This window comes from Emys orbicularis, chromosome 2, assembly GCF_028017835.1.
Source record: "Emys orbicularis isolate rEmyOrb1 chromosome 2, rEmyOrb1.hap1, whole genome shotgun sequence".
Lineage (NCBI taxonomy): Eukaryota > Metazoa > Chordata > Testudines > Emydidae > Emys > Emys orbicularis.
Genome location: NC_088684.1, coordinates 36944472 through 36967987, shown reverse-complemented (window position 1 = coordinate 36967987; position 23516 = coordinate 36944472). Strand labels below are relative to the sequence as shown.

The 23516-nt window shown below is 41.6% G+C and overlaps 1 protein-coding gene across 1 annotated transcript in view; it reads left to right on the top strand.

Annotated features, from left to right (window-relative positions):
- Positions 1–3820: 3820 nt before the first annotated feature.
- The window catches only part of BAALC (BAALC binder of MAP3K1 and KLF4), a 33132-nt gene continuing 13436 nt past the window's right edge, over positions 3821–23516 (top strand). The window contains exon 1 of the mRNA XM_065400216.1: positions 3821–3998. Coding sequence (XP_065256288.1) covers positions 3821–3998 — 178 coding nt within the window. The remainder of the gene's footprint in view (positions 3999–23516) is intronic.

The following is a 23516-nucleotide window of genomic DNA, read 5'->3' as shown; positions in this document are numbered from 1 at the left end:
GCTATTGACCCAGTGTCAGTGGAGTCCTGGTGATAGTCCTTAGAGAGACTATATATAACAAGGAGCAATGGTCTCAAGTTGCAGTGGGGGAGGTCTAGGTTGGATATTAGGAAACACTATTTCACTAGGAGGGTGGTGAAGCACTGGAATGCTTTACCTAGGGAGGTGGTGGAGTCTCCTTCCTTGGAGGTTTTTAAGGCCCGGCTTGACAAAGCCCTGGCTGGGATGATTTAGTTGGGAATTGGTCCTGCTTTGAGCAGGGGGTTGGACTAGATGACCTCCTGAGGTCCCTTCCAACCCTGATATTCTATGATTCTATGATTCTATATGCTGTTCCCAAGGGCCCCTGAAGAGAGGAAGGGCCCTGCCACGACACCTCTGGCCATAAGGTGGTGCCTGGGAAATTGCACCCATGCTACACCAGAGAACTGAACAGGATCATAAACACAAAATGGCTAAAAAGCTATGCAGATCATATTAGTGTGCAGTATATGAGATTGTACTTGTGTTAATGGCTCATAGAGAGAAATTGTAATTTACTTCCACAGTAGCTTCCTAGCATTGTGGTAACAGCATGACAAATGAAAGGTGACAATGAGAAAATTTTACATTCTCAATCTCACTTTCTGGTATGCTAAAACACCTGGGGCATTGAAGCAAGGAGAGAAAACAAGCTGTGAGCTTTCTCTACCACAATCTCTTCAGTTTGCTCTTCTATAGTCACATATAGCCCCCATTCTTTTCTTGCTTCCCACTGAATGCTGCCCACCTCTCTTCACAGTGGGTCAGTGGCTCGCTCCAGGGATGCTCTATATGAAAGCATAGACTTTCTTTTTATGATGACATTACATCTCCTTTCTCCATTAGTACAATTGTGATCAGTGCTCTTATTTCAGAAATGCTAGTTAAATGTACAATGTAATTCTAGAAGACTAACTCACTTGTCCCATTGATCACACTATAACCTTTCTCTTTCTTTCTGTAATACATAAGTTCTTTCCCTACACTTCTCAAGATACAGTTAGGTTTATTTTACTATTTTTTTCAGGTTGGAATAAAATAAATGCTATTGTGTTGTCTTATTAAGTATCGTTAAACTTTGCCTTTATGCTTGTCTCAACCAACTAAAAGACTGCATTTGCTTTTGACATGTTGTGCTTTCCAGCCATGGTTATGGACCACTCAGAAAGCTGTATTTGTCCCAGAAGTCCCTTTTTAGCTCAGGGACTAAATCAGAAGTGCACACATTGGAAGTTCTGTTTTAGTCCTACCCCACAGGCCAGAAGTCTGATTTTTGCCAGAAGACTTTTTCCTTACCAATAAGAAATGGGTTTTGATGTGGAGGTATCTTTGATTCCAATAGGCCAGTTTTATTAAAAGAAGGGTACTGCTGAAGGTACAAAACTTAACATGTTGTTTATATTATTTAGTAGAGTTAGTGAATGTAGGTTGTTAGCTAAGGTTGTCTAAGCTTTTCCATTCCAATTTTTTTAACTGTTTATGATCTTAGTCAAACTTTGAGTCTGAAAGTTAGCAGGTCTTGTCTGTCTTGTTTTCTTTCTCTTTTATTAAGTTGAGGTAAAACTACTTAGCCATTTGAGTCTGAAGGCAGTGAGGGGAAAATACACTTTTACATTATACAAGAAAAATTCAGAGGTTTTTAAAAATAGCTTCGGAGACTCAGTAACAGTTGGTAGAAATCTGGCACAGAGTAAGATATCACCTTTAAGTGGTCTGATCTGGTGAAAATTCATTTTGATATGAGCAAGTCATAATGGTTAAAAACCTATTTCACCTGTGCACACTAATTCTACCCTAACACAATTTTTTTGTTTTTAAATAACCTTCCCACTGTTCTGTCACTGCTTCTTTTGTGCTAGCAAACTGAATGGAAGCTCCAGTCTTTGAAAGAACATATGGAACAGCATTCTATATGATGACTGAAGACACCTATGGAATGAGCCAGGGCCACATAGGAAGCCTTTTATGTTTGAAGGTGACTATGGAATGAGGCAGGGCTTATAAAAGGTTTTACCTGAGTGTGCACCTTCTTCAGGACCCAGCACTCTACTGCTGTCTAGAAAGTATTTCCACTTGAGCACAATGTACTTAGATTTGAAACATGATTAAAATCCACAGTATTGCACAATTTTTCATCCAAAATCTTAAACATTTCCCTGAGGAGCCTTTCTCTAGAACCTCCTGGTTAGAGGCATATGGGGTGTCACCAGACTCCACTGTTCTGGATAGCTAATCTGGCCCACTGGGTAAGGCAAAGAGTTCTCTTTAATTGTACCCACTGGGAACAGAAATGTCTGCAATGACACCATGTGTCAGATCTCATGAGTTATGCAGGACTGTAGTGAGTCAGTACTTGGATGAGAGCTTGCTAAGTGGTTGGCTGCTCCTGGAACTGTTATGTGTGATTCAGCAATATGGGTGGCACTCTTCATTCTGAGTCACTTCTGAAGCAGAAGGCACTATTGGATGAGATGTAAAACTGATCCCTTTTGTTTATTAAAGATCTCATACCACAGTTTGAGGGCTGCTGACATAGGTGGCTTAGTGTGTCTAATTCCAACTGTTAATTATATTCTGGTGACCTAAATTTCCCCACGGTTCTTATTGGATATATTCCCTTGCCTACAATTCTGTAGCTTTGCTGTGTGCTGCCTCTGCATTTCAGTAGTGGATGAAGTGATCCCAGGGAATAATTTGTATTCCCTTTTATAAAGGGCTTTAGGAGGAAAGGTGATCTTTAAATATGAGTATCCTATACCTGGCTTGCAACCCTGTACTGATGAATGATTATACAAGAGATAAATTATCTGGGGAAAAGCCTTTCTCTCCTACAGCTCCCCACACAAGGGGGCCTCTGAGAGCTGTGGTAATATAAATACCAAATAATAATAATGAGTCAGAACCATATTAATTTCAGCGGTTCCCTCCTCTATCACTATTCACTATGGCAGATATGATTGCTGACTGCTGTCAGTGAAAGTCTTAGTGACCCTTACTCATGAATGTAGTGACTTGTTCTCTTTTGCTCTGAGAGAAAGGGGTTGAAGTGTTCATTCCAGCGCATGAAGGAGCTGTGGAGAGATGGCTGGCATTAAAGGGCTGATTACTGTGGACTGAATTACAAATGTTGCCTATTTAACAGCAGCAACAGAGTTAATGCAGCAATCGGGAGCCAGTCGCTGTTGCTCTCGCATGCTAGGAAAAGGAATGGTGGATTTATGAAATGGGCCGCCCGGGCGCCCAAGGTTTGTTATGGCTAGTGCCTGCCAGGTTTGCCCACCCCAAATACTAACACTGCATCACCCGTTAATGTAGGGAATCAGCATCTTTGGGCTGCTGCTTTCTCCCATCCCCGCCTCTTCATGGGCTGGAGGCTGAGGAGTTGCGGAGATCAGACAACTCGCTGAGGAGCCTCTTCCAGAGGCGTCCCCGCAGGCACTGCCGCGTGTGCCAGGGCTGCGCGGAGCCAGTCTACCGCCAGGAAATCCCGGGGAGAGAGGAGGCGCAGACGGCGGGGAGGGAGCAGCGGGGCTGGCGGGCGGAGGAAGCAGGGAGTGGGAGGCGGGAGACCGTAAGGCCGAGCAGCAAGAGGGGGAGAAGAGGAAGGGAGAGGGCAGGAGGAGGGAGTGGTAGCTGCCTGGCAGAGGGCACAGAGGGGAGGACGGGAGCGGCGCCCCGCGGGGTCTCGCCCGCCTGGCTGGCTGGCGGAGGCGGCGGGATGCGGTGCTGGCCGCGCCCGGGGCGCTGGCACTGAGCGGCGGGTGCTGGGCTGCAACCGGGCAGTCCCGGTGCCGGCAGGATGGGATGCGGGGGGAGCCGAGCCGATGCTATCGAGCCGCGCTACTACGAGAGCTGGACCCGCGAGACCGAGTCCACCTGGCTGACGAACACCGACACCGAGCCCCCGCCGCCGGCCTGCGGCCACGAGAGCGCCCGCGCCGAGGCCGGACTGCGAGACCAGGGCGCGCCGCACCCGGGTGAGTGCTGGGCTGGGCGGTCCCCGGGGCCGCAGCCAAAGCCCCTCAGCTCCTGCCCCGCTCCCCTCCCTCCGGCTTGGTCCCCGGGGCGAGCTGGGGTCCCCCGCCGGCTCTGAGCTGGGGCGGGTTGGCTGGCCAGCCATCGTCCCTCCTTCCCTCCGGAGCCTAGGAGCGGGCACAGCTCCGTAGCATCTGCCCCGGGGGAGCTTCGTGTCAGTGAGCCGCAGACCCCGGGCCGGCAGGACAAGCGTCTTTGAACCAGCGGCTCCGGCTGATCTGCTGCGAACCTGGCCGGCAAACAGCATCTGTACATCGCGATGAGACAAATGCGAGGGGTCGGGGAGATCTCTTGTTAAGGCTTCCTCCTAGCGATCTATGAAGTATTGGCCATTTCTGTCTCTCATGAGTATACCACGGTATTCCCCCAGTTAACCTAGCCCCAGTTATTGGAAATTCCCGCTGAAGCTTAACATCTGGCACATAGAAAATGTCCTCACGTATGTGAAACACCAGTTATTTGAATCCACCATCCCCAGGATGGACGGACAAACGGTCTGTCTGAATCTCTTTATTGTTCTGGTAAGAGTTTAATCAAATGCGTGGACACGGGTTTGCAACTAGCACCAAAGCGGTATTATATATAGTCTATTTCTCTTTTTTCCTCTTGGGAAAAGATGCTTTTTTACGCCTATTAGGAAATGCAGGTATCTACGTCTGCACTTTTAAAACTTCGGGTTTGTACAGCAGCACCGCACCGTGTATCAAAAAAACCCTTCACTGGTCTCATAACCAGTATAGTTTCTTGTAGTTTCCAGTGGACATGGAAAAGGAGGAACTTTCACATTCCTGCGCTTTTATTAGAAAAAGCTTGTTCCCTACCTACCACACGTTGATAATGATGCTTAATTTTTTGAGGGAGAACATATAAATGGCATTAGTTTTGTGATAATCCCACTGGAAGAGAATGTGGCTATATGGTCTCTTGGTGCAGAATAAATGACCATGCAAAACAAGGCACTGAGGAGTATATTTTAAAAGTGGCACAAATCAGCCAACCCTCCCTTCCTTAAAACCCCTCTGAAAATAAAACTCAATGGACCATGACATTGCAGAAAATGAAATTGACCTAACAGTGTGAAATAAGGCAATGGGCCTGCAATTTTGACTTTTTATTTTTAACATTTGTCACATTGTTAACCAGCAGTGGATCTATGAATTTGCAATGGGGAAAGAAAGGGGAGGTGAGATTCAATATGCAAGTCTTTGATAAATTAGATTCTCAGGGCATTTCAATCTGCCTATGGAATCAAAGACGAGAGAGAGAAAACACTCAAGTTATTCTTCTGTTTTTCTGGCAGTCTGGGATTGTTCTTACAATACATTTTTCTATATTGTTGGAGCTGTGTTGATCCTAGGATATTAAAGAGACAAGATAGGGGAGGTAATACCTCTTATTGGACCAACTTCTGTTGGTGGGAGAGACAGGCTTTCGAGCTACATGGAGCTCTTCTTCAGGTCAGCTATTACTTCACCCACCTTGTCTCTCTAATATATATATATATTCTAGCGTTTTGTCCACTCAAGTTTTAAATGCTCCAACTGATGGAACTACCACCACCTCCTTCGAGATGGTAAATTCTTGGGATGATGTGCTGCTCCTACTACATTTTAGGTATTATCACAGTACAAATACTGCAATAATAATAATAATAAGAGTTAACTTAATTCTATTGGGAGACTATTTCTTAGCTATATCTCACTGTCAGGAATTTGTCCTAATATTCAAACCTTGGTTTTCCCTTTCTTGGTTACCTTGTCATTCCTAGTAATACTCCCATGTACCACAATAAATAATCTATCTCCTTCCTTGGTTTTAATTAATATCTGTCAAAAATATTTTCAGAATGCTAGTACATCCTTCTTTCTCTCTGCCAGTATAATTTAGCTCTATTTATGTACTTGCACTATAGATAAATGTGTGTGTAGCCAAACCTATGATATTTCATAACATTTTGGCATAACTTTTTATTAAAATCGCAATTCATTATTGTATGTCTTTTTTTTAATCTTCTGTCCCCCTCCATATTTCACCTTTCCTTTCTTCCTGTTTTAGTTTATTTTCTTTAGATTATTTATCAGTCTTTTTACATCTTAACATGAATGTTTAAATAAACTAATAAATTTCAACATCTCTGTATTTTTCACAAGAGTAAATACAGAACAATATTAATTATTATAAACCAGTAAGTTAAATATTGAAAACTGTAAAAGAACAGATCCTTTGTGCTCTGACCAGGATCATAACAGAAGTAAAATATACTCAGTAGCAATTCATGAAAGTCCAAAGCTGAGCCTTTGATAGCACCAAACAGCCTCGCATATTGAAGAGGGAGAGAGATAAAAATACAGGTAACATTATGAAGCATTGCAGGTGATGAAATTGAAAGAAACCTTTTAAAGGACAAACTTGTCTAAACTTAGGGTGAGTGGTTTCCAGGAGTGAGAAATGAGATTTTCTAGCAGAACACTGATAAGAGCTTCCATTTCATTGTGTAAGCTAAGAACTTGTCCCAGAATCTTTGTTTCCCAAGCCTCCGCTCAGGCTATAGTTGGTCATAATAATAGTACTATTTTTCCATAGAAGCACAAGGGCTTCATCATGCAACTCCTTACACTTGGTTCTCCTCACTTTAGTTTCCTGATTGACTTCAGTGGAACTGCACGAGTAAGGGTTTACAGGATCAGACTCAGTCACCAATAGGCTAATCCCCCACAAGAAAACCACAGGATAATAATTTTCAAATAACCACCAAAACTGTAATGTCTCAGTTCATATTTATGAATAACTTGCTGCAAAAACTGTGATAAATATCTAGTGTAAATGTAAACAGTCTATTAACTGCAAAGCACAAACCCCCATCAAAAACCATTAAGAGGTCCATTAACTAAATTACAGCTGAAACCAAACTCAGTATTATTGCTCAGAGGTAGCTTCTTTTAAGTCATTCTATTCCCACTCTCTCCTAAACCAGCAGCCATGTTAAACTCAGTGTTTGCTTATTCCAGAAAATGACTTTGACTAATAAAACAAAATGTTGCCTCTTGCGCAAAAGGTCATATAGTCATGATCTGTCTCTTTTGATTGACAGCTCCTCAGGGCAGGTACTGGCTCTTACTATGTGTTTTTACAGCATCTAGCACCATAGGGCCCAAATCTTGTCCGAGGGTGCTGCTGCATTATAAATAATAATTCATCTTTAAATGATCAAGAAACTAAGTTAAGAGCACATCTATTGTAGCAGAGCTGAAAAGCTGCATATTGATTGACTCAGAACTCTTATTCTGTACCCCAAACACTAGTTCATTGATACAAGACAGACTTATTTTTAATTTCTTGAGTAATTTTGTTGTTTGACTTGAAAAAACAAAATAAACCTTTCTGTATTAGGTTTTGTATACTTTACAGTTGTAACATATCAAAGAACATTATCCACAGTATATTTTATGCAAATCAGCCTGACATACTGTAGAGCAGTGGTTCTCAAACTTTTTTTTCCATGGACCACTTGAAAATTGCTGAGGGTCTCAGTGGACCACATAATGATCTTTCCAAATGTTGTTTGTACTGTTAGCTAATTATTGTAAAGCGCTTTGGATAAAAGCACTATATAAATAAAATAAAAAAATAAATAAAAAATTTAAAAAATATATAAATATATAAAAGAAATCTTAATTAACGTTTTTTGTTCTACAAATAAAAATACACAACTCACATTAATATCAGTAGTCTTACCTTTCTAATGCGATGGATGTGCCCTCTCTCCTCCACCGCAGCAGCTCCTAAGCTGGGGCTGGGAAGGAGCGGGGGTCTCTCCCCCACCACAGCAGCCACAGAGCTAGGGCTGGGAAGGAGGGCCATCTTGCCCTGGCAGCTGCAGTCCTGGAGCTGGGGAAAGTCGCCTTTTTCTCTGGCCACCGCAGCCCTGCACATCCCAAATTCCCTCCAGCCCCTCTTCTGACCCCACTGCCCCCTCCCACCTACCTCTTATTCCCCCCAAGACCACCACCTCACCTTACATGTGCGTCTTCTCCAGGGTCCAGGCACCTAATTAGTGGAGCCATGCCTGCGCAGCTCCACTAATTAGGTGGGTGGCCCTTCATTCTCTTGTGTGCGGCTGCCCAGGCACGCACCTTAGAAGGAACTATCCACGGACCACCTGAATGGAGCTCATGGACCACTGGTGGTCCACGGACCACAGTTTGAGAACCTCTTCTGTAGAGGAAAACATTTTCATGACATTAGCAAAGGTGCCTACTGTCAGTTAATTAAGTGGGCAGTCACAAAAAATAGACTTATTAGCAGAAAAATGTATATACCATGGGCCGAATCCTTCTTCTGAAATCATTGGCAAAATGTCCATTAATTAAACAGGATCAGGATGGGGCCCTTCATGAACATGTTAGGGAAATTCCACCAGAATAATAGGAAGGAAAACTCAACAGTGACACAAAAAAATTAATAAATTAAGATCAGCTAACCAACAATATCAGGCTGATATTTGGCATAATTGTCTCTATTTAGATGCATTTCTGTGTGTTTATGAAAAAAATAGTTTTGTTCTGTTGCATTTACTTAAGTAAAATACTAACTGGAGAATGATGTAGTTGTTCTACAAATGTGTGATCACTCACAGCGCCAGGAAAGGCTGATAGATATCACCTTGGCAATTAGGCTGAGGATTCCTGTTCAAGAATCAGCATACTTGAAATAAAAAGGGGTTCAAAGCACTGGCCAAATTTTTTATGGAAGTTTCTGAAAGTTGCCCTTCCCTTGTGTGTTGCTTTACAGTAGGAGAAACTGAAAGGAGTTGTAGAAAACCAGGGCTGTTTGAACACTAGTTGCCATAACAACAGAGCACTATTGGTATAATCACAGCTGCAATCATCTGCTGTTCCGTTCACCAGGTAAACATGAAATTAAAAGTTTAATGTAAGTGAGGAAACAACCATGAGGTTGCAGATTAAATTCTCATTTTGTGAAAAAGAAAGATGCTTTATTAAATCATTATATCTTTAAATATACTTTACAATAAACAATTTCTGCTGGAGAGCCCATTAATGCAATGTCCAGGTTCGGTAATGCATAATAAGGACATATCAATACCCCACTCTACGTTCTTATACCTGTCTTTTCCTCCCCCCAGCCCTTATGTTCATTTAAATTCTGGAATATATAAGGAATATGTCATAATAATTACTCTGATGTTTAATCGCTTAATAAGAAGGGGTGACTTTATTACAGTCAAGTGTTGTAGTGACCAGTGGATAATTAGGATATCCTTACTGAGTGTAGATGTGTTCCAGAACTTTAGTATAAACATTACTGTTCTATTAAATTACTAGATAATGTGGCCTATTTTTTATTGTCAATGGATTTTATTCTACACACTCTTTCAACTTCCATTACCCATAACTTCTGCTGGGAATATATTGTATTGAACAGGCCCAGTTCTCAGCAATGAAGAAGAGAGTAAAAGGGAGGAGGAAGAAAGGAAGAAGAAATGGCAGGAAAATTGTGTCTAGTTTTCAGAAAGTGGCCACTTTATGTGTATGCAAAGTTGAGCAGACACTTTTCAAGCATTAATATCTATGCATGCAGGTGATATGCAAAACCTACGTACATTTTATTTGTACAGTGGGTTAGTACAGATGTTTGTGCATGCATAAAAGGATGGGTTGGGATAGTGCATGGGTTGAGACCCCTTTGCAAATCAGTTCCTTAAAATCATGATTTGATGGGGATGTTCTCCAGATAGGCTTTGAATGGCACCAGGGCTTACAGAATACTCAGCACCCAGGGAAGAACATATAAATAAACCTCTGTGCTGCCAGTACTGTAAGTACAAACACAGTATTAAATGTAAAAGCAAGCCAAAAGCAATCTGAAAGAGTGTAAGACCCTGCTGCTTCAGAGGAATTAATCTGAACATGTCATTCACATATATACCTCTTAGTTCAGTGACAGCTAATTCAATTTTTCACAGACTGTCCACCAAAGATTGATGGGAAGTACTGCAGGGACCAAAAAGAAATAACACTGATGCACAGCATAACCACCTTTCTCCCTCAGTTTTCCTGCCAAAAACAAACCACATCTTTAATTCAGCCCATGAATCAGGGAATAATAAGTAACCTTAAATGGCAGTAGATGAAAAGAATAGGTAACTGGATATAGTGTGTAATAAACGATGGGAGCAAACCCACTGGAATTGACACTGCATTGAATATTTGCATTCTTCATTCATATTATATATATATATATATATATATATATATATATATATATATATATATATATATATAGCATTCAATTTGGAATCTAGTTAAGGTTTGCACTTTGTAGCCTAAACTTATATTTACAACACATCAGTTTTAAATTAGACGTTGTCCTAGTAGATAAAGAGGAACTGATCACAGAAGTAAAAATTAATGGTAGCTTAGATACAAATTATCATGACTTGATTACATTTATAATGTGCAAACAGAATACAGTTCAGACCAATAATGTAATGTAACCCCCCCCCCACTCCACACACACACACACACACACACACACACACACACACACACACACACACACACTGCTTTAATAGGGCCAATTTCACAAAGCTGAAAACAATTATGAGCCAAATCATAATATTGGAAGAATTTAAGTAGAAAAAAATATGAAAGATAATTTGGGAATCACTTAAAAACACCTTACTAGATGCCCAAAGAGCCACAATTGAGGAAGAAGGCCATGCTAGTTAGAAAAACAACAACGACCTAGTTTAGAGGGAAATGAAGGTAGCTATATAACAAATGGAAGAAAGGGAAAGTTGATAGTAAGGAATATAAATCAGAAGTTAGGCATTGTAGAAAATGATAAGGGAAACAATGGGACAAAAGGAGAAATTTATGGCCAGCAGAGGTAAGGACAATTTTTAAAAGTTTTTAAAATATATTAGGAACAAACAGAATTCTGACAATGGTATTGGTCCATTAGCAGATGGAAATGGTAGAATTATCAATAATAATGCAGAAAAGGCAGAAATAGTCAATAAATATTTATATTCTCTATTTGGGGGGAAAAAACAGATGATGTAGTCTCATCATATGATAACACTCTTACCATTCCACCAGTATCTCTAGAGAATGTTAAACAGAAGCTACTAAAGTTAGATATTTTAAAATATGCAGGTCTAGATAACTTGCATCTCAAGAGTTTTAAAAATGAGGAGCTCATTTGATTGATAAGGTTAATTTTCAATAAGTCATGGTGCACTGGGGAAGTAAATGGGATAACCCAGGTAATTATAGGCCTGTCATTCTGATATCAATCCTGGGCATGATAATAGAGTGGCTGATATGGGAATAGATTAATAAAGAATTAAAGGGGATTAATGTAATTAAAACAAATCAACATGGGTTTATGGTAATCAATCCTGTCAAACTAACATGATATCTTTTTTTGACAAGACTACAAGATTGGTTGATAAAGATAATAGTGTTGCTGTAATGTACTTAGACTTCTGTAACGTGTTTGACTAGGTTCCGCATGACATTCTGATTAAAAAATTAGAATGATATAAAAGTAACATGGCACACATTAAATGGTTTAAAAACTGGCTAACTGATAGATCTCAAAATGTAACTGTGAATGGGGAATAGTCATTGAGAAGGTGTGTTTCCACTGGGGTTCTGCAGGGATCAGTTTTTGGCCCTATGCTATGTAACATTTTTATCAATGCCCTACAAGAAAACATAAAATGATCATTGATAAAGTTTGCAGATGACACAAAAATTTGGGAGGAGAAGGTCACTTATTCAGAATAATCAGGATCACTTGGAAACTGAGCACAAGCAAACAATATGTATTTTAGTACAACTAACTGAAATGTATACATCTAGGCACAATATTGTAGGCCATACTTATAGGATGGGGGACTCTATCCTGGGAAGCAGTGACTGAAGAAGATTTGGGGGCCGTGATGGATAATCATCTGAACATGAGCTCCCACTGTGATGCTCTGACCAAAAGAGCGAATGCAATCCTGGAACACATAATCGGGAATCTTGAGTAGGATTAAAGAAGTTATTTTATCTCTATATTTGGCACTGGTGCAACCAGAGCTTGAATACTGTATCCAGTTCTGGTGCCTGCAATTCAAGAATAATGTTGATAAATTGGAGATGGTTCATTGAATAGCCATGAGAATGATTAAAGGGTAGACTAAGAAAATAAGAATGGCCATACAGGGTCAGACTAATTCTCCATCTAGCAGAGTATCCTGTCTTCTGACAGTTGCCAGTGCCAGATGCTTCAGAGGCAATGAACAGAACAGGGCAATTTTGAGTGATCCATAGTCTGTCGTCCAGTCCCAGCTTTTGGCAGTTGGAGGTTAAGGACTCAAAGAACTCAGTCTATTTAACTTAACAAAAAGACAGTTAAGGGGTGACTTGATTCCAGTTATAACTATCTAAATGGGAAACCAATATTTAATAATGGGCTCTTCAGTCTAGCATAGAAAGGTATAACACAATCCAATGGTTGGAAATAAGCATGCCTTTTTAACAGTGAGGGTAATTAACCTTTGGAACAATTTACAAGGGTCATGGTGGATTCTCGATCACTGACAATTTTTCAATCAAGATAGAAAAATATCCAAAGAGATATGTTCCAGGAATTATTTTGGAGAAGTTCTATGGTCTGTGCTGTACAAGAGGTCAGACTAGACAATCACAATGGTTTCTTCTGGTCTTACAATATATTAAGCATGTGGCTAGTTCATAGATTCAGCGTTTTGCTGGATCAGGGCCATAAATGGAAAACATCCATCCCATTCTCCAGATATTGTATAGCAATTTTTCATGCCACTCTCAGTTGTATCCCTCCAGCGATCAGACTGACACCAGCACTTCTGTGAAATTAAGATGGCATTATGTTAATGACCTATATTAGAAGCTGGAAATTTGTAGATCAGGAGAAGTAACAGTAATGTCTGGGTTGGGGAGTAGGGACAGTATTTAAGCAATATTTACTTGGTAAATCCGATTTTTCTGAAAAGCTTTTCTATTGGTTTGATTTATTCATCGCTTCATAGATTCCAAGGCTAGAAGTGACCACTGTGATCATCTAATCCGACCTCCGGTATAATACAGGCCACAGAGCTTCCCCAAAATAATTCCTAGAGCAGATCTTTCAGAAAAACATCCAATCTTGATTTAAGAGTGAACAGTGATAGAGAATCCACCACAACCCTTGTAAATTGTTCCAATGGTTAATTACCCTTACTGTTAAAAAGTTATACTTTGTTTCCTGTTTGAATTTGTCTATCTTCAACTTCCAGCCTTTAACCTTCTCTTTGTTAAATAGATTGAGCTCCTTAAGTCTACCATTGTAAGGCATGTTTCTAATCCATTAATCATTCTCGTGGCTCTTCTCTGAACCCTCTCCAATTTACCAGTATGCAGTATTCCAGATCTGGTTGCACCAGTGCCAAGTTTAGAGGTAAAATAACTTCTCTAATCCTACTCAAGATTCCACTGTTTATGCATCCCAGGATTGCATTAGCTCTTTTGTTCAGAACATCACATTGGGAGCTCATGTTCAGCTGATTATTCATCAAGACCACCAAGTCTTTTTCAGAGTCACTGCTTCCCAGGATAGAGTCCTCTACCCTGTAAGTATGGCCTACATTTTTTATTCCTAGATGTATATGTTACATTTAGCTGCATTAAAATACATATTGTTTGCTTGCTCCCAGTTTACCAAGCCATCCAGATGACTCTTTATTAGTGAGCTGTCCTCTTCATTATTTATCACTTCTCCAATTTGTGTCATCTGCAAACTTTGTGATGATTTTGTTTTCTTGTAGGTCATTGATAAAAATGTTAACACACCCACTCAATGATGATTCCCCATTTACAGTTACATTGAGACCTATCAGTCTCTAGCCAGTTTCTAATCCATTTAATGTGTACCATGTGAATTTTATATCATTCTAATTTTTTTATTAAAATGTCATGTGATAAAGTCAAACGCTTTACAGAAGTCTATTACATTAGCACTATTATCTTTATCAACCAAAATTGTAATCTCATAAAAAAAATCAAGTTAGTTTGACAGGATCTATTTTCCATAAACCAGTGTTGGTTTTCATTAATTATATTACACTCCTTTAATTCTTTATCAGTCAAGTCCTATATCAACCTCTCCATTAACTTGCTTGTGATGGATGTCAGTCTACCAGACTATAATTACCCAGGTCATCCATTGAAGTCAATGAGACTACACACATGCTTAAAATTAAGCACACGTTTAAGTGCTTTGCTAGTCTGTGGCCTATATTGGAAAGGATGCTACAGAAGCAAATGTGGCTAAGGGTGATGAATAGGGAAAGTGGATAATTTTTTTTTGGGGGGGGGGGCGCGTGGGGGAAGGTTGTGCTGGATGGCCATTTAGTATTTTTACATGTTATGGGGTTGTTTCTTTTGACATATTGGTTCATTTAAATATATATTTGTCAGAAACACCTAGTGTATTCTGATGGGCTCCTCTAAATAAATAATATTCCTCTATCTTCTCCAAAATATTTTTATTTATTTTTGGTAAATAAGTACCAGAAACCCTGAATGAATAAATTTTAATTTAAATATTTGACACAATTGATGGAAGGGAAATTGTTTTTGCAGCTACACAACCTCGAGTTGTAATCTTATCAGGTCTTGCTCTGAGCAAGGCTGGATCTTTTCAGCACTCAGATGGGAGATTCTCAAGGAAACCCCATGTGCCGCACTACGTGAGGTTTACAGTTCAGTAGGTGGTACTCTTCCCTAAATCAGTGGTCTTGTATTGAGCTACTGTGCTGATAGAGGTGGGGACTTTAAAATGGGTTGTATAATCAGGATCCTCAATTTGTGGTTTATCAACAGACCATAACATTTTTCACAAAATCCCAGATGAATTCCAATTTGTATAATTACAATCTGTCTCCCTAAATTCCCCATGCATTTCACAGTAGATGGAGTGGGACTGATTCCACATGGCCTTCTACCTTGTGTAGTCATTTGCACATGGGTAAAACAAATTCACTGAATGTGCCTTGTGCTTAGGCCCTCAGTAGAGGGCCTCCCTAGCTATCTTGGTATCTCCAAGAGAGGCTAGTGGGTCCTGAGCCACTTGGGATATACAGATTAAAAAAAAACAAAACAAAACAAAAAACACACACCTAAAATTGAACTTGGAAATGTAATGGAAGTTAGTCCCAATCATAGAGTACAGGTGTAATGTGTTTCGTATGTAAACACTGCTAACGCAGGCTGCTGCATTCTGCATTACTGAAACTTCCTAATGGTGTTTAGGGATAGCCTCATGTTGAGCACATAATTGTAATCCAATCTCAAGTTGACAGAGGTTTGGATACCTGTAACAAGAACAGCATTATAGACACAAATAATAACAAAGTCATAATAACCATTCCAGTCCCACTTTCAGTGTAGTGCCCACCTTAAAGGCAAAGGAACTCAATTGCAGTGTAAGAAATTCTGAGGTTCAAAGTTGTTTTTTATTTTAAGCTCAGATTCAGTTAATGTCAGGACTGATAAGCTGTGCGGCAATGCTGCTAATTTTTTCTTTTACATCAGGCCTCCTGTTGGGTGGAGATGGAGCAGTGCTATTTTGTTGGATTATGCCAGTTCTTCTTATCAGATGCAGAGCTTGCCAAGCCACTTTGCAGCACCCTCATCAGCAAAGTGCAGAGCCCTCAGACCACCCTCAAATCTGGTCAGAGGGCAGTTTTTAGTGCTGTGTGACGTTGTCTGTCTTTGGCCACAGCCGTATGTGGGATCCTCTCATTGGTCTCAGGTGCGGGGTGCTGGAACAATTTGTATAGTGGGGATGCTGAGGGCCATTGAACCAAACTGTAAACCTGTATATGATGGAAACCACTTCAAGCCAGGGGGTGCAGCAGCACCCCAAGCACCCCTAGTTCCAGCACCTGTGCTCAGGTGTGAAGACTGGCTGCACATTGACCCTGGTCCATTCGATATCTGTTCAGAAGGACCCATGAGCAGCATGGCAAATTAAAGCTGGGTACATGCTCAGTCAGGTCAGTTATAGGAGACTGGTTTCTGACATCAGCTGCAAACTATTCTTCATGCCACATCAATGTTACAGAGAAATCTGGGCACGGCCAGTGGGCCCACAATGGGTGCTTTGAAGACAGGTGTGCTTTTGGGTAGTCAAAGATGACTGTATGGTGGTAGGTTTGGGTTTGCCCTGATCTTCTCAACCATTGAGGCTGTAGCATCCTCACAATGGATGTGTGGATGAGTGGCTACCTCAGGGAGCCACAGTGCTGGTGTGGATGGAATCCTCCCAGTTATGATGTGCACGGTTGAATGTATTTGTGTGTCAACCAACTTCTTGTGAGACGAATGGAGCCAGACCAGAGTACAGCTGCAGAGTAACAGAGAGCTAACTCAGATGATCAGAGAATTTGAGTGTTTGCCCCCCTTGAAGTCCTGGTCAATTTGCTTAGAAGATATGTTCTGAGTCCTCACGTTAGGTGCAGTTTTCCTCAGATGGTTAAGATATGTAAGAAATCTATCGAGGATTATGCTGAGGTAGTTTGGGTGGGATTCATATTTCAAGTGATGAGAAAGATGTTCAGCATTTTTTCGTGCAACCCATGAGTACCCGGTTCATACCAGGGAAACTGATGATCCAACCAGCAGACAGCATTTGAAGTCCTTTCCAGGACTGAATCTTGGTCACTTGCCAGCCAACATTCCTGATGTAATTCTGCCCACCCACCAACGTTTAAGCCTTTGAACTAGCCCTGAGAATACTACAGCTCAGCATTGAGGGATTGTAGACAGCTAAACACAGTATTCTCAGCGATTATGCCAGTGATGCTACATGCTGTGTGAGTATGTACATTTCCCACCAATGGACTTGCATGGAAACGATGGTTTGTCCCTTTTTTGTACAGTAATCAGTAATTTGCTCTTCAACAATTTTCTTGGCTGTTGGCCTAAGTACTTATAATTATTTCTTTAGCATCTAAAACCTATTTTGCCTTTTTTCTATTATGATCAGTAACAGTGTATGCTTTTGAAAAAGGAAATGGGTAAATGAAGGTGCAGTTTTGTACTGAGGGAGTTTGTAACTGTGAACTTCACTGCAGGAGGTAAAGTTGATTTTTTTGTTTTTGTTTTTTAAGTTGTTGAATTTATTTTTAAATCCCTCTAGTCAGTTGATTGAAGAGTCAAGTTTTCTGCTTTGCCCTCTGCTGGTTGAGTCTTAAAGTCTTATGTACCTCATCAAGCAAAAGTTATCTTGAGCCTTTCTGTCTTCCTGGAAGATCATGGATTCGGACTGTGTTGCAGGGCAACCCATCCAGGGGAAAGGCCATCTGCAGAAGAGCAAAATAATTTCCCCATCCCTCTAGTTTTGATTTTTGACCCTCCATTTTTTCCAGCAATACATTTTGTTGTGTTTCAGTTCCTGCAGCTTCCAACCTTCACACCCCATTCATGTCCTCCCATTCCCAACTTTGTGCCTCCCACCCTGCTGATCCTACGGAATGGACTTCTCACACCCAGCACCCCAAAGCCTACAATCTCTTCTCATTCAAATCCTTCCTAAAGTCTCACTTCTGAAATTCCCACAAACCTTAACCCACATCAGTTGCCTTCCTTTTACCAGTCCTTTCACACTGCCTCTATTGCACCAGTGGACTTCATATCAGGAAGATCTGACTTTCAGCATCAAAGTAAAATTAAAGCACTCTATATCTCGCAAACTTCCAGTACAATAAGGTGGTTGGGACTAGCCTAATGGTACAGGGGTAGCATAGTGTACTACTGTGCAATGAATCAGGATTCAAACAAGTTCTCTGGTACCTGAACAACACATTCAGCTGCTGGGAAGATGGACTACTATAGCCAATTACTTCATTTTATCATTCATTTATTGTGTGATGTTATGATTAACTAACATATCATGTAATATATAATAATTGTATGCAAAATAGATTTAAATTGTAGGATTATAGAAGTATAAAATTGATCAGTAGTCAGAAGGGATAAGAATGCATTAGGTATCTAAGTAAGTAGGGCTGAAACGCAAGGCCTACAGGCTGAGGCATGTAAAATGTCAGCTTGGCCATACTAGGCCTTAGGCCTAAGAAATGCTTGACATAAATAAGTGACCAAAGAATGACCCTATGCTACAAGATTACAGGAAAAGATGTGCCAATGGCTTAAAAATTAACCGCAAGAGTAATTTTGACTATAAGATACCTGGTAGTCACGTTATTCTAACACGAGCCCTAGCCGCAGGATATATGTTATGCATAAATGCTAAAGAGAATAAAAGGAACTACCCCGCTACCTCGATATAACGTGACCCGATATAATACAAATTCGGATATAATGCGGTAAAGCAGTGCTCCAGGGAGGTGGGGCGGGGGGGAAGAGAGCTGCGCACTCCGGTGGATCAAAGCAAGTGCAATGTAACGCGGTTTCACCTATAACACGGTAAGATTTTTTGGCTCCTGAGGACAGCATTATATCGAGGTAGAGGTGTATAACCAACCTATGAAAAATGGGGTACACCATTATTCTTGAGGAACAAATACAAATAACGAAAAAGAGGGTGGACACCTTCACACACTTGTGCAGAGTGTAGGTGTAGTCAGAATCACAAGATAAAAGAGGGCTCCCAGACTGGGTAAAATGAGTTCCCTACAGGAAAACTCCAACAGGAACTATCCTTCTACTGATGATCAATTGGCAAGGCATCCATCAGACCCTATGGTTAAGGATGCGAATAGGACTATATTTGTAACTTGTCCATAGGTCTTTATATAATTTCCATAAGCATGGGTAATCATGACCTTAATTGCAACTTTAATAAAACTTGTAAAACATACTAGACCTTGTACTTGTGAATGTATGCATGGTCACTATGTGTTCCTAGAGACTCTAAATCTGAAGCAAGTAGCAGAAGTGACTTTCACTCTGTTGAGCTTGAAACTAGCCACCAGAGCCAAACCTACAGTGGCATAATACCACATTACTAAATTCACTTTAAATAAAATAAAAGGCTACCAACACCCTGCAGAGATTTCTAGTGACTCCAGCACATTCATAAACCGTGTTTATGGGCTCCAGAAGAAGTGAGATCCAATCCTCGTCAGTCAGAAAAGAGTCCAACACATGGTTGAAGGTGAGGAGGAGAGTCAGAAAGGGGAAATGTTGTGAGGGGATGCTATGGTGACTCTTACAGGTCAGAGTAGGTCTTGTATAACCTCTCAGATAAAAAAAAAATCTCATTGTTTTGTAATTTAAGACATTAGAACTGAAAATAATTGTTTACCTCCCTCTCTAAAGAGGAATTAATTGCCTATTTGCTGTTCTTTATCAGAGTAAAATAATTGATTTGACATATGGATGTGCAGAACATAAATGCAACATTAACCCAGGATTATATGTATGTTACTGTTGGAAAACTTTGCTGTGGTAGCAAGTGGAGATCTGATATCTCTGATAATGTAAATACATTTTACAGTGGCTGAATAATGAAAATGGACCCTGTTTTGTTTGCCTATGGATTATTTCCAAGGTGCACAATAGGAAATCCTTGGTAAGAGTTGTTGATTGAAATGTTACAGCTAAAAGGATTTCAGCAAAATAACAAATGAAAATTACTGTTATATTCTAGTACTTTCATAACCAGAAACAAGAAAAACAATCATCCCCAAAGTTGCATTAATATTATTGTTTTAACCCTTGGATAATACAGAAGGAATACTGAATCCCTAGTATTTCTTTAACTGGTTTAAACAAATACATTTTCACCATAGCAACCAAGGAACATGTCAGCTGAGTGATTCAGAAGCACTTTCTCCCATTCAAAACAGTGTAATTTTTCATCACTAATTGACTTATTATTGCAGAACCATTTGTGGTGCTATATTTAAGGCTATGAGAACAACATTGCCCAAACCCTGTGGGAGTACTCAGAAAAGTTAATAAAACCTAACACTGTTTAATGTTTCTGCTCCCTCTCCCTGCACTGTGGAATCCATTTTCACTCTTAAGGTGCTTCCAGAGGACACTCTCCAGAGGAGAAAGCCACAGAGGACTGGGAGACAGCAAACGGCTGCCATGCAGGAGACCCTGGCTTTCTGAGTGTGGCTCTCAGAGGCTCCACAGAGGGTGGGAGATTGAACCCCTGCTCCTCCAGGAGGAAAAAGGGAAGGCAAATGCCACCCAAAAATAGGAGAATCAGGAGGGAACTGTTTGTTTCCTTCTTCCTTGCCCTCCTCCTGTGGGCACATCAGCAGAAGGAAGAGGTCTAGTGGTTAGATGACTACTGTATCCAGTAAATAAGAGCCAGAGTGCAGGACAAGGAGCCAGAAGGTCATGCTGGGATCTAGCCCTGTCTGGCACTGGATTCCTCTGTGGCTTTGGGAAAAATCAATGAAGGTAGTAATGTTTACCAACCTTCCAGAGGTATTATAAGTGTTTGCAGAGTTCTTTAATGACATAAACCTCTCTATGTACTAAGCATTTATTATTTAAGGCCTAATAAAAGAGCTATTGTCAAGGCTGACTGGCCCCAATTTAACTTTGATTTTTTTTTATTTTTTTTTTTAATTTTTACTGCTCTCCTGGACCTGGAAAGTCGTTCCACTCTTTAAAATGAAGACCACAACTTAAATTCAAATTTCTGTGCTAGATGATTAGACAAGTTTTAAGCCTGTTATTTTGTGTGTGGGGTTGTGATCACAGGCATGTTAAGTTTGGTACCATCTGTATTTTCCTTCCAGAACAAATATAGCCATGATATTTGTCTCTTTATTTTATGATGGTGTATCAGTGCATGGGGTGTGTAACAGGTTAGCACCCACCTCTCGTGAGTGTCCCCAGCCCAGGTGTGCATCTGCTCCACTCTCAGTCTGTGGTGACCCCTGTTAGTGTTTTTTCAGGCAGTTCTTTGGAGACTCAGCCCTCCGACTGAGTCATGCATAGTCGGCGTGCAAACAAAACAAATCCCTTCTGCAGCATACAGTCCAACTGGGCCTATTTCAGGGCCCTCCATAATGTCCTGCAGCCCTCCCTGGGCTCAGTCCTTTAATAGTATGACAGTCTTTACCTGGCCTGGGTATTGAGCCATACCCCAAGGCTTCCTCCATGGAGGCAATGGCTTTGCCCTCTCTGGATCCTTCTGGCCCCAGATCTCCAGCTGAGCCACTAAGCAGTTCAGTTCCCCTTCTGAGAGTGTGTCACATTTCAATATTCAGGCCACTTCCCCGTGGCTAATGTGGGGAGGGAACCCAGGCCCACCCACTACTCCCAGTCTCAGCCCAGGAACCCTCTGAATAGCAGTTATGTGCTACTGTATCCTCTTTAACTCTTCACTATGTGGCTACAATTCCCTGGGCCACTTCTCCACAGCCCCAGCACCTTCACAAATGCTTCACTCTTACTGTAGGGTGGAAGTCTTGTACTGAGTCCCAGCAGCCAGCCAAGAGCTACTTCTTGATCCCCTGGTCCCTGCCAGCAACTGTTCTGTCTGCAGTCCTGGAGCTCCCTCAGCCATCCAAGAATGCCATCCACACTCCTCCAGCTCCAGGCAGCAACTACGTGTCTTGAGCACTGCAGCTCTTTTTATACGGCCCTCCTGGGCCCTGATTGGCTGCTCCTTGCAGCCACTCTAGGCAGCCTGGAGGACTTCTCTACTGCTTCTTTCTGGGATGGTGTGTGGTAGTATCCTAAAGGCCTTCAGCAGGGGCCTCTGGGCCTGGTACACCTCATCACAGGGTGCAACATCAAGTCTATTTGCAACACAGTTACAACACCCAAACATATCAGTATCAAGGCATTATTCTGTATCCTGACATATCAATGGGGGAAAACCCCCCCGTCTCAAAAATCTGCAAAGAGCTCCATGTTAGGAGATGCCTGTACCTGCACAAGCACAGGGGTGAGTCCACATGGAGCTCACTGCAAGATCAGAGTCTATATGTGCTTGATCCTGCCCTCTGTCATTCATTAGGTATCACCTGTTGAATTATATTGAAAAATCACCGATTGCACTGTATGGAATGCATACCCTTCATATTACTCGTGCTGAAAATGCATGAGCTACTTTCCAAACAGAAAAGGTGGCCCTGTCCATGATCTGGAGACAAATTAATGTAAGTCTTGTACTGAGACTTTTCCTGCCTCTATGCCCCCTTCCCTTAGGTTTGTCTATGGTAAGAAGTGACCTGATGCTTTTAAATTTACCTCTCCCTGCATCTCACCTACACCCATTAAATTAAGGGTGGGAGTAGGATCCACAGTTAGTTTTACTTTGAACAGGAGAAGCATATAATATGTATGTACCAGTGCTCATTGCAGCAGCTCTGTAAAGTTTTCCCAAACACGAATAGCTTCTTAGAGAAGCAGAGAGGGGAAAATAGGAATTCCAACTTTGTAATACATAAACTCCGCTTATTGTCACTAAAAAGATATTTTAAGACTGGAAGCAAGAAATTTAGCTAAAGTCACAGATAAAGTGACTTAAGAAACTTAGCTAAAGTCCTCTCGTGGATGGCCCCCTTTCTCTCGGTTAAGTGTGAGCCTGCTTTTCTTTTCTGGTATTACATCAGGATGGCGCCTGCCTCTCGCAAGCACACCCCCCCACCCCCAGCCACTGGTTCTCTCAGCTGGTCTTCAGCAGCTCAGCCCTCAGGCCAAGCAGCACATGCTGTCCCCCTTTTGGAGTATACAGTCCTGAGTTCTTATCACGGCCCTGGTATAGGGCCATAGCTCTAAGGCTTCTTCCCTGAGGCACTGCCTTCTTCAACCACCTAGCTGGGGCCCATCTCAGTACCCTTGAGTCAGCTGGTGTCCTTTTCAGCAGCCCTTCCTGGGCTCAGTCTGCAACCAGACCAGCAGGGCCCATCTTGGGTCCCACGCCTGGTCTGGCCAGGTCCTTGGCTCAGTCCCCTGGGCTCAGCCTGCCCGCACTGACCTTTTCATTGTCCTGCTGCTATTCTATCCATCCAGCCAGGCACTTGGTCTTGGTAGCCTCCCCTGGGCTCAGTTCTGCCTGGTGAGCTCTCTGCAGTGAGCTGACCAAGGCCTGCTGCTTGTCTAGCCAGCCAGGCACCCAGTCCTCCCTCATCAAGCTCCCCACAGCAACTGAAGGCTCTGCTTTACTGCTGCTTGTCTTTTATCTGGCCCTTCTGGCCCCTTATTGGTCACTCCAGCAGCCCCTCTGATTGGCTGCTCTTCTGCAGCCACTCTAGGCTGCCTGGAGGACTTCTCGCTGCTCTATTCTGGGACAGGGCGATGCATGGCTGTGAGGCCTCCATAACACATTCAGATGGCATTGGATGAATGAGATACTCCTCATAGTTCTATGAGTGGGATTATTTGCTGCTTATAATTTTGTAAAAGAGAAGTCTTTTGTGCGCT